We start from the raw sequence: 11,139 nt of genomic DNA, 5'->3' as shown, positions 1-11,139 counted from the left end.
TCCTGAACTTCAGAATTCACACTTACTTCATCCACTCTATCAGCAGTTTCAAACATTGCAATAAATAAATATAATAAAAATTTAGGTCGGTATCTACAGTTAAAATTTTCCTACCCAGAGTTATATGCGATTTCGTTAGGCTAGAACTCAAAGATTTTTAAACGTTATAGGAATGAAAACATATAGGCAAACGGTGCAGGAAATTTTGAGATTAAAAAAAATTGTATCTGATTTTTAAAAATGGGGTTTCTCAAGTTTTTTTTTAATGCATTTTATGTGTATTTTGATCTGTAAAACTAGGAAATCCAAGGTTAAAGAAAATACTGTTATTTCTCTTATAGTAGTTTAATAAAAAAATTACTTGGGGAAACAAGCATTTTTTAAAAATACTTAATGTGAGTAAATATATCATTTTAAATAGTGTTCATCTTTTTCTAACCTTCCAAAAACCTGTTTTTAGAGGCCCACGTGAAGTCCGTTAAGGGTAAACTCTACTTGGTTCACCTATTAATCTGATAGCATAATTAACTAGGAAGGAAATCCCCAACCGGCCTCCTTAGTGTCTTCTACTCCTTGACTATTCCCCAGGGTACAGCTAGCACACAATGCTGGGCCCACAGCAATCTAGGGCCTAATTGATTATCTGAAAGAAACAGATGTTTTCAAAAGTAAGTGAAACCATATTTTTAGCATGTATTTAGGAATCAGCCAGATGTCAAAGGAGGGCCTGATTTTACAGGTTTCCAACCGGACTGCATGACAACTTTCTTTCTTCAGTGCAGTGGAGAACAATGGATTCTTGTGCATCACATGCCAAATGTGACCCTTTGTGTAATAACACTCTATGCCTGTTGTGCGGTATTGTAATACGTTATTTCTAAATCATAGTCAGAATGCTGTTGAGTCTATCCTGTGAAGCCTGCTAGGGTAGTGCTCACTTAAAATGAAGACAATCATGAGACTGAATGATACATAAGCCCTCAGTCTCTTCAGAAAGCTTTAACTCACAGGAAAATGGGAAGAGTCTCTCACTAGCTAGCTGCTCAGGGAATAGCTATGTAGAGACCAAATGAAAATTGCCCCTTCATGTGCAATGTTCAGTTGTTTAAAGCCAATTTTGAGGTGTGTTAGTTGTATTATTTCCTCCATTAAAAGCAGAATGTATCATTCCAAGCTGGAAATTTTTATTGTACTCTATGATAAAAATCTTGTGTGTTTCTAGCCAAAGCCATCGAAGAGCTTCTAAATGGCATGTTTTATACTCTGGACACCTCCCCTCCCACACACACACACACCAAAAAGTTAATCTTACTGTGGGCTTTTTGGTGTAATTATCTTTGACAGTAGTAATGGAAAATTATTATTTCCATATTTGTCTGTAGGATTAGGATTTATGGATAGTTGAAGATTTTAGTATTTATACAACCTCAGGACCTGGGCCCCACTGCTATCTAGGGCCAGTGTGCCGAAGTCCTTGTATATCCATGTGTTCTGTGAATTCCAAGAGTCAGTCAGCCCTTACCAGACACAAACCCAACAAGACAGGCAAAAAATTGAGGAGGGGGCAATGACAAAGGGGAAGGACAGCTCTAATGGTGCATTACTTAAATGTTTTAAAATTTGAACTCAAACACTAAGATCTTTTGAGTGCTGGTAAGAAGAACAGACATACACAGCTCATCTTGAACAACTGAATGCCTGCTAATTCAATTGCCTAGACTTCCACTCATTAGCCAAGCAGTCTTCCAAATTAAGACATCCGGTCTCCTTCAATTTTCCACTTAAAGCCAGAACATGGGAGAATGGATTTGACCAATCAACTTAGGATAAAATCTCGCATGAAAAGTGACTTGTATTGTGTATGGGTTAGTAGTTGTATTATGAAAACCTACCTTTGCCACTTCAAGTTCTTTGCATTTATAATTTCTAGGGAATTATCTCAACAGTCTTGATCTACACTAGAGATGGGTTATATTTTTCAATGTGCATTTAGTGTCTCCTTAAATAGTGAGAATGTGCACATTTCCATTTGGGTGACCCTAAAGCAGTCTAATACTTCATAAGCTGAATAAAACTTGACATTAAAATGAAGACGTCATGCACTATACTAACTCCAAATCTGTTGTGCGACTATAATACAAAAAGCACACAAGGAATTCTCAGTTCATATAATTTATTGCAGTTAGCACACAGTTTAAAAATTCACCAACACACCAATAGTACAAAACTAAACAGCATTATAAGTTATTCCCCCTCAGGAAATAAAACATACTATGATTGTCAAAGCTAGATGTCAGTCTAAGATTTAGAACAAAGGAAGAATGTGAAACTAAGTAAAAGAAAGAGCAATCACTCACAATGACCATTAAAAAAGAAAATCCAAAAAAGTCCGTTCTTCCACAGACATTGATTGTCTCCTCTAGATTAATAAAGATTATTTTAACATAAACTGTATTAAAAAAAAAAAAACTAGAAACTCTTCAAGTAACTAAAGATAATGCTCCAAGGCCATTTTCACAGCTTTGTTTGTTTGTTTGTTTGTTTGCTTTAAATGCCATTACAGCCAAATTAACATACATTTGACCAAATATTTCCAAAACAGTCCAGCAACACACAATGGAGTTTTCCATTCAGTATCTTAAGCACAAAAATAGGCTATGTTTACAGTAGTTAAGGCGATCAAATTTTAAACAAAAGCAATTAAAAAAGAAAAAGGGAAAAACAACCACTGTTTCCCATGCTACTCCCATAGACCTTATTTGTAAGTGCAAGACAGGAAAACAAACAGTGTGCAAAACGCTTCTGCCCCGCGCTGGCCATCAGAACCACACATCGGGCTGCAGCCTCTGCTGCCGATACACAGTCTACTAACCCCCCTCCCCATGTCAATCAAGGCGGTTCAGTCCTTTCAGCCTGGGGCTTTTTCAGTCCATAGAATCTTTTCATGAGTTAGGGGGTAGGGGGAAGGAAAGGAAATAGGGGAGAAAAAGAAAGGGGAAGCAAAAAGGAGGGAGAGAGAGAATGACCTATGACCTATTGTCAATTTGTGCAGTAGTTATTCTAAAAACACTCGGCTGGGTACGTGTGTACACCTAAACTCTGAGCTGGCATGGGTTCTGTGCAATTACAAGTGTGGTATGAATGCACACTGCACATGCAATTCTTTAAGCCGTTTGTAAACATTTATATGTTCCTTGTAATGTAGCGAAGTTATCAATTTGCAGCTTAAGTTTTTATTCAGCTTAACAGTTTCAAACTTAAAGACGTGGGAAAAGTCAATTTAAATTATATAAAATAAAAATAAAAATAAAGACAGTGCATTTATGTTCTTCGTAACACCAGTTTTTTTCCCAAATGGTGCTATTTTTCTAAGGAAATTAAATAATTTTAAACTCACTCGTTAAAGTTATACAATGCAAACAAAGACAAAAAATATATTGAAACTCATGCATTTCTGTAGCGTTAATATTTACTTTTCAAGACTCAACTAAGAGCATCAACACAACCTGTCAAGTTCTTTGACACCCCCCCCAGCCCGTGTAATCAATTACAGTATACAAGAACAGTAATTCACATTTTAAACACACAGTTCAACACTGCTGAAGCTGCAATATCCTTTTTCATCTCAAGCAAACCTTCACAGAGACAGTCCCAGTGACCCAGTGTACTGTCAGATTTCTCTCACTGGGGACCATCAGAAAACCAGAAGTTGCCACACAAAGTTTTAAGTCAACTGCTTGTTTAAAAATAGATAATCCAGCATTTCAGAAATTTTCCATTTGGGTCTAAAAGCATTCAGGTTTCCAACAGCCAGAAAATATTCATGCAATTTGAGACATATAAAGAGGCTAATAAACTGGAGGGGATTTCTACTCTGAAAACAAAACAAAACAAAACAGTGTGGAGCACAGGGAAAGCGCTCAAGACAATGCAGTGTGTACAAAAGTAAGCCATGTGAAAGCGTTTGTGACAGAACCATTTGTTGAGAAGGTTTTATTGGCTAACTTGGCCTAACCCTCAAAAGAAAGACAGCTCTCTACTTGTGACTTGCTCTAGTTTCTTTTATCAGAATGCTAAATTAGTGAGATTCTCATGCTATTATTCTAAAGTGCAAAAACAAGTTAAGATCCCAACTTTTCAGTTCCAGGAAACAAGACTGCTTTTAGACCGTACCACAACTATATAGAGATCTATGTATATATATGTATATATATATATATATATTATTTATATATATATATATATAAAATTATTTCCAAAGTTCTTGAGAGCTATCTTCTAAGGTCCAGTCTCTGACAGTGGGCAAGCTCAGCGCTTCACTTTTGACCGACAAGGAGTTCACCAACTCACAGTGGAACTTGCGGATGTGTCTGTACAGGTCTCCGGACTGCGTGAACCTGCGCTCGCACCACTTGCAGGCATGGGGCTTCTCGCGGGTGTGCACCACGGCATGACGGCTCAGGTTGTGCGAGTACTGGAAACTCTTGCCGCATTGGGTGCACGTGTAGGGCTTCTCCCCCGAGTGAGTCCTCTCGTGGCGCTTGAGGGTGTACATGCAGGAGAAAGTCTTCCCACACAGGGAGCACGTGGGCACATTGACATCGGCGGCAGGCTTGCTACGGATGCCATCCTGCTCTCGGAAGTGCGTGCTCAGGTGGATCTGCAGGATGTGGGGGCTGGGGAAGACTTTGTTGCACAGGGGGCACATGAAGATCTGGCCTGCGGGGCTCAGGATATTGGAGACGTAGGGAAGCAGACTGTTCTCCATGCCCCCTTCCACCTGGACCCGCTCGCTCTCTGGGGTCATCATCTCATCATCGCTGGCTTTGTCCTCCCGATCCAGTTCCCTTAAGACCGAGTCCTCCCTCAGAGGAGCCAGGTGGGCTGGCTCATACTGTACCCTGTTGTTAGTGCTCACACTCTCTTTCACAGTGCTATGTTCCATGTCATAGTCATTAGTGCCAACATCACTCTCATCACAGGACGCCTCTTTCTCCACCTTCACCTGCACCAGGTTGCTTCTCAGCACGTCCTGTGAAGAGAAATAAGAGCTGTTCAGATTTTCAACTCCTGAAAGGCTGGACTTGACAGACAGGTCCAGCACACAGTCAACATCTGCCGAATCCCTCACGGAGGTGACAGACCTCTGGGACAAAGACTCTGTTGAGCTGCAGGGGCTGGCTACTGTTTTTCCAGCTGCTGTGGCGTGTGGCTCGGCCTCTCCGCCAGCCTGGGGGATGCCTGCTGAGTCTGAGGGCAATCGCATCCACATGTTCCCAGGCTCAGCTGCCAAGTCCCTTTTGCTGGGTAGAATGTTCAATTTGTCATCTTCGCCTTCATCTTCATCACTGGGCAGGTCACCTGCCATGTGGCTGCTGCCGTCTGAGAGGCTCTCGACTTTATCCGAACAACTTGAAGCATCTTCTTCTTTTTTGGTGCTGTCCGCCTCTGTGGTAGCTTTCTCTTTCAGCTTCTTTTTGCAGACTTTGACAATGTCATACATGTGGAGATAACTGGCAGCTGCTAGCACGTCCTCAATGGGCAAGTCTTTGAACTGGAGTTTCCCTTCGTACATGAATTCAAGCAGGAGAGCGAAAGCGGGGGCTGTCACAATGTCGCTGTTCAGATGAACAATGTCTCTTTTGTCCAGCTGGTCCTTGTAAAAGAGGTGGAAATACATGCTGCATGAAGCCAGAACAGCTCGGTGTGCCCGGAACTGGGCATCTCCCACCAGAACAGTGCAGTCACAAAGAAAGCCCTGGTGCCTCTGCTCGCTCAGACACTGCAGCAAATGTCTGCTGTGGTCTGGAAACTCCATACTGTCTTCATAACCTGGGGAAAGAGGAGTTTCTCGTTAGAGCCTAGTCAGGAATTTAGACTCTAGTCGCCACTTTAAAAAATATCCGCCTTAGTGGTGGAGAGTTACATGTCTGAATTTTAAATCAGGCTCACACCCCAAGGACTCCCAAGCCACACATTCAACCTAAATGCAATCACCAAGGCTTTGCTCACCCCACTCATAACTCCTGGTCAAGTTTAAAGCTTCCTTTAGCTTATGACTTAGAACAAGAACTCAGACCTCTTCCAGAAATTTAACCAACAACTCATCAAATGACATCCTACAAAACCTAAAAGAGAGCTTTAACTTCAAAGGGAAAGAACTCATAATATCAGGCAAAGTCCCACACAAATTCTGGAAGAGTCAAGAAGACATGTCCAGCCATTCTTTGTAACACGTCTGATACCCAACTACTTAGAAAGCACAGACTGAACACACACATTTGGCTGAAATGAAGGGGAAAAAAAATGAAATTGCATAATTAGTGCAGAAATCAGCAAACAACTTACTTTTAAAGTCAGAGTGTTACAACAACAAAAGCCCTGTGTATAAGAACAGATGTTGGTGCGGTAAGATCTGCAGGTACTACACACACAGAGGAGCAGAACTGTACCGACAGATGGGAAAGATCATCTTTACTATGAACAAATCCAAACATTTTAAAAATGAATGGGGGGGGGGTCCTGTTTCTTTGTAGATCCTCTACCTCAACAACATTAGCAACCAGAGAGTCTGTTAACTCTGAACATTTTCATCTGAACTTTGATCTGCTATAGGGCAAAAGGAACTTCATATTAAAATTAATCAAACTTTTACCACTGTAAAATGAGGTGCAAAAACTTTGTAAGTTAAATATTTTTTAAAGCCTTCCTAGAAAAAATAAAATAAATAAAACTTTTTTTTCTGGCTCTGCCTCAGGTATCCAACAGAAAATACTTTGTTTCAATAATAACCTGATCTATTTTGTTTTCCCAGTACCTTCTATTCTTCCAATTATGCATCTTTCCCATGTTTTTTGGCAAGGGAGAGGGTGAAAGAAGGGAAGGCAAAGATCAGTCAAAATTCATCTGTAGTGGCTAAAACTCTCTTAAGATCAGCGGAGCCCACTTCCCCATCCTGGGACCAAAGGCAGAGCTCGCCAACATCTACCTCTGCAAGTGCATCTTGGATGGATATGAAGCTACTATTCAGAAACTACTTCTCTCCTCCACACTATGCTGAGACACAGTGAAACTTTCATCCTAACCCCGATACCTTCTGAAAGAAAGACACCACCAATAGAATAAACCAAGATTTACAATACAATCACTTTAAGTGCCCTACAGCTAACATCAATCCTAATCCTTGAGAGGGCTAAAAATAAAGATTGGAGGGCAGCTCACAAGGTAGCCGTGATCAAATTAGGAGGCTGAGAGGACAGAGGGACGAAGAAGGAAGCTTATAAACATCTGATCCAGCTGACTGTGGCCATATGGCAGCTGCTGCCCAGATAAAGAGATTAAGAATAGAGGAGTGCGATTACAGCTGTCTGGCCAATTCAGGCAGCTCACATCTACAAGTTCTAAATTAGTCGCTAACACAAAAACTCCTGCAAATAATTATTGTTATGTTGAAATAAAAGATCTCTTAAATATATATTTAAAAGAGAAATGAGGAAACTGGTCAAACTATTCTCCTAGGAACAAAAGTTCTCTTTCTTTCTTCCTTCCTTCTTAAAAAACAAAAAACAAAACAAAACAAAAAAAAAACCCAACAACAAAAACCCTCCGGTTTCAAAAGCACTACAGCTGTATGCTGCTTTCAGTAATGCTTGCCGAATGTTTTGAAGAATAAAGTTTCACAGTGGAATTAATTACACAACCTAGCTTCTTAACCAGAATAATCTTCTCGTGTAAGTTTGAAAGCTGGATTCCAGACAGTTTACTGTTTCTGCCCCCCTCAAGCAAAAGGAATCTAAACAGCAGTGAACAAAAGACATCTTAATCCACAGTGAGCTCCAAAAGCCATATTCCAGAGCGTTTCTTACCATCTGAAAACTTGAAATATTTTTGTGTATTAAAGTTATTTACTTGCTCAAATAGAAGAAATAAAATCGTAAACCAAGCAAGCCCAAGACTTTCAATCCAGTAAGACCATCACTTCATGCTCAATTTCACATATTATTTATAAAGTGGATTAGAAAAGTAATGTGATTTTAAAAAAAATTAAATAAAACACCCAAACACAAAGATGCTCAGCCTAATCTCCTGCTACTCCTACCTTTAGGACACATAAACTTGATTAAGTCCTTCCCTCGGAGTCTTGCTGGCTGCAGGTCTGTTACATCGGTGGAAAAAAAGCAGACTAAGAGAGACAGATGCAAAGTGGAGATGATGTTGGAGAGGAATGAGATACCTTCTCCACCACAGATCCGCACACACTAACTCCCTGTCTGTGTGTTAGAATAAAAGGCTGAGGGATGGCAGGCTGTCAGCTGCTCTGACATCATGTTCAGATGGAAATGCTACCTCCAGCTGTGCTCCTTTAATGCCATATGCTACTCCTCTACACTCCTGCCACCAGCTTTTTCTTAGGAGAACTTTTCTCTTCTGTTAGTATAAACAAAATACTTCAAAGTCTTCCTTTTTCCCCCCAAACTTTCTAACAGAAGAAATTGAAAAGCTCAGCATATGGAGTCCTACTGTATTTATGGAATCGCAACACTTCTGCCTCAAGTTGGTGGACTGGCTTACATATGACAGCACACTCGAGCTCGGTGCTATTCAGGAAACCCACATTCACTTTTATTCAACTCCAACGTCTAGTTTCAAAGGCAGCTTAGGGATATTTTTAAACCAACCCATTTGACATCTCTAGTCCCATTTCAACATTATTACAGCATGTTTTTCCCCCTTCCCCTGCGGAGATAATGGCAGACATCTCCGAAATGTTGGCAGACTTATTAAGAACTATTACTTCAGCGTGGTTCACCTTATTGTTTTACTCTTACCTAAGCAATTTATCTGGATCTACCTCTCAGGAAAATAGTTCACACTGCCACCGTTAGTGCAAATTTCCACTTTCAGCATCAACAAACTCAAACTGCACTTCTGAAATACTGGAAAGTATTTTAGTTCAATGAGGCAAATTAATAAACTGACAAAACCTGCTACAGTCACTTAGAATGGTTGTTTGACCACACAGCTTGTCTTCCTGCTCAGAAAAGTCACTTTTGTCTTGCCCTTGGTCTCTATAACTTTGGGGAAAGGGGTTGTGATCACCAGGAGGGTTGGGAGGCCAAGTGTAGACTTTGGGAACTTTTTTTGGCTACAGTTTGTGGATCTTTTCTAATGGCTGATGTAATGTTAATGTAACCGGGGCTGGGTCGCTGGGTGCCCTGCAAGGTGCTGCGACATCTATGAATATCAGACACATCTCCACCGACCCTTGGGAGGTTGGAGAGTAGAAAAAAGAAGTTGGGGCCTGAGGCACAAGCGTCCCAACCCAGGCGACAACCACTTAGGCTCGCTTAGAAAACAGAGGCAGGGAGCTAGAGAACAAAACCCCAACTGTGTTCTGCTCTCGCTCACGAGTCACAAACCTAACTTTCTCTAACTTCGCGGTGAATGACACAATTCTGAACTCGTTCGGGAGGCACTCTGTGCAGATAGACACATTACTTCCCTGCCACACACACACCCTCTTTTCCACAGATGCCCTCGCCCCATTCCACTATATCCGACATTAATCACCCAGTTTACCCAGTGGGGTGGTGGTGGGGGTGAGTGACAGTTTAATGAGTCCCAAGCACCGCAATGGCCCGAAGACATCCACTCCACGGATCGACCCGTCCACCGCTACCGCGGACCCTCGGAGGTTCTGTGAGGTTAGGGGGTTTGTTTTTCAGAGGTGGGGGCAGGGTGCCCCGGGTGTGTGTGTGAGGTTCAGGGGTGGGAGAGGAGATGCAAATCTTCCCGCAGTTCGCGGTGCATAAAGCACTTCAGGGAAAGAGGAAGGGTGAAACCACGGGGAAGAAGGTGCAGGGCAGAGAGCCGGTGCAGCAGGAAAGCACCTTCCACAACGGCCGAGAAAACAGACCCCGGTCGCGGCAACAACAAAAGAAAAGTCGCAAGAAGCGGCGCGGCGACCGCTCCCCCGTCGCCGCCGCCGCGCGCCAGCCCCCGGGGCCTCCCGGCAACCGCAACCCGGGCGCCGCGCCCTCCCCCTCCCCCGGCCCTGCAGCTGCACCGGCCCCGGAGCCGCGGCCGTCCCGGGCGCTGCAGCTGCGGCGGCCCGGCCCCCTCCCCCGCCCGCCCGCCCGCCCTCCGCACCGGGAGGCGCCGCCGCAGCTGCACCGAGTCCGCCCCGCGCCGCAGCTGCACCGGCCGGGGAGCGCGGCCAGGCGAGGCGAGGCGAGCCCGCACCGCCTGCCCTCCGCCACACTAACTAACTCCGCCCGGCGGGAGCCCACGGTCGGCAGCGGGGCAGGGCGGGCGCGGGGACTCACACGGAGCGGCCCGAGTCGCCGCGTCCCCGCCGCGTCCTCCTCCTCCTCCTCCTCTGCCGCCGCCGCCGCCGCTGGACTTGTGGGCGTCCTCCGCCGGCCCCCGCCCGCCCGCCGGCCCCGGCCCGGGCCCCGCGCGCCCCCGCCGCCCCCCGCCCGCGCTGGCAGCCTGAGGCGCGCGGCCGAGCCACAGGGCCCCACTCTTTCAACGGCTCCCCATGGCAGCAGCCCAGCGGCGGCCGCAGCCTGCCAGACGCACGGGCGGGAGCGGGCGGGCGGGCGGGCGAGCGCGGCGCCGGGCCGGGGGGCGGGGCGGGCGGGGCGCGGGCGGGGGGCGGACGACGCACACGCACGCACGCGGCGGCGCGGCCCAGATGTGGCCCCGCCCGACCGGGCCGCCCCTTGCCGGCCGCTCAGCGATTGAGCGAAAGCGGCGGGCCCCGGTCTCTGGCCCGCCCCCGGCCTCGGTGGCGCCCAGTAGAAGCGCGGTGTTCCGGGAGGGCGGAGAAGCGGCGGGACTGACGGGGCAGCTCGACCAATAGGAGTGGCGGTCAGGAGCTGCCGCTTGCGCGCGCCAATCGCAGACGGCGACTGTTGGGTGGGCGTGGTCTTCTCGGGGAGGGGCGGAGCTCGCGGACCGCGGCGGCGGCGGCGGCGGCAGTAGCGGCGGCAGTGGCTCCCCTCTGGGTGACTTGGCCGTGAGAAAGTGAAAGGAGCCCGCAGGCGGCGGCGACAGCTGCGCGGGGAGGGGCCTGCTTCCCGGCTGGAGACAAGCGCGCTCTGGGGGTGTGGAGCGAGCGAGTCCGCGTGCACCGCG

General features: G+C 45.7%; 1 protein-coding gene across 14 annotated transcripts; it reads right to left on the bottom strand.

Moving 5' to 3' along the window:
• Nucleotides 1-2,156: 2,156 nt before the first annotated feature.
• On the bottom strand, nt 2,157-10,570 carry Zbtb18 (zinc finger and BTB domain containing 18). Of its 14 annotated transcripts, XM_030254851.1 has the most exons (6): nt 10,326-10,559; nt 9,580-9,697; nt 8,829-8,936; nt 8,099-8,182; nt 5,145-5,832; nt 2,157-5,032 (listed from the first exon to the last, which is right to left on the bottom strand). In XM_030254851.1, exons 4-6 carry the CDS (start codon nt 8,109-8,111, stop codon nt 5,023-5,025), a joined length of 711 nt encoding a protein of 236 aa, XP_030110711.1. In that variant the 5' UTR covers nt 8,112-8,182; nt 8,829-8,936; nt 9,580-9,697; nt 10,326-10,559; the 3' UTR covers nt 2,157-5,022. The 14 variants fall into 14 exon arrangements, with proteins under 14 accessions (XP_030110711.1, NP_001342030.1, NP_001342027.1 ...); NM_001355101.1 differs by lacking the exon at nt 8,099-8,182 and having other exon boundaries at nt 2,157-5,832; nt 10,326-10,570; NM_001355098.1 differs by lacking the exon at nt 8,829-8,936 and having other exon boundaries at nt 2,157-5,832; nt 10,326-10,570.
• Between the last annotated feature and the right edge of the window lie 569 nt (nt 10,571-11,139).

This window comes from Mus musculus, chromosome 1 (genome assembly GCF_000001635.26).
Source record: "Mus musculus strain C57BL/6J chromosome 1, GRCm38.p6 C57BL/6J".
Classification (NCBI taxonomy): Eukaryota; Metazoa; Chordata; class Mammalia; order Rodentia; family Muridae; genus Mus; species Mus musculus.
This window is presented reverse-complemented; position numbering and strand designations above follow the sequence as displayed.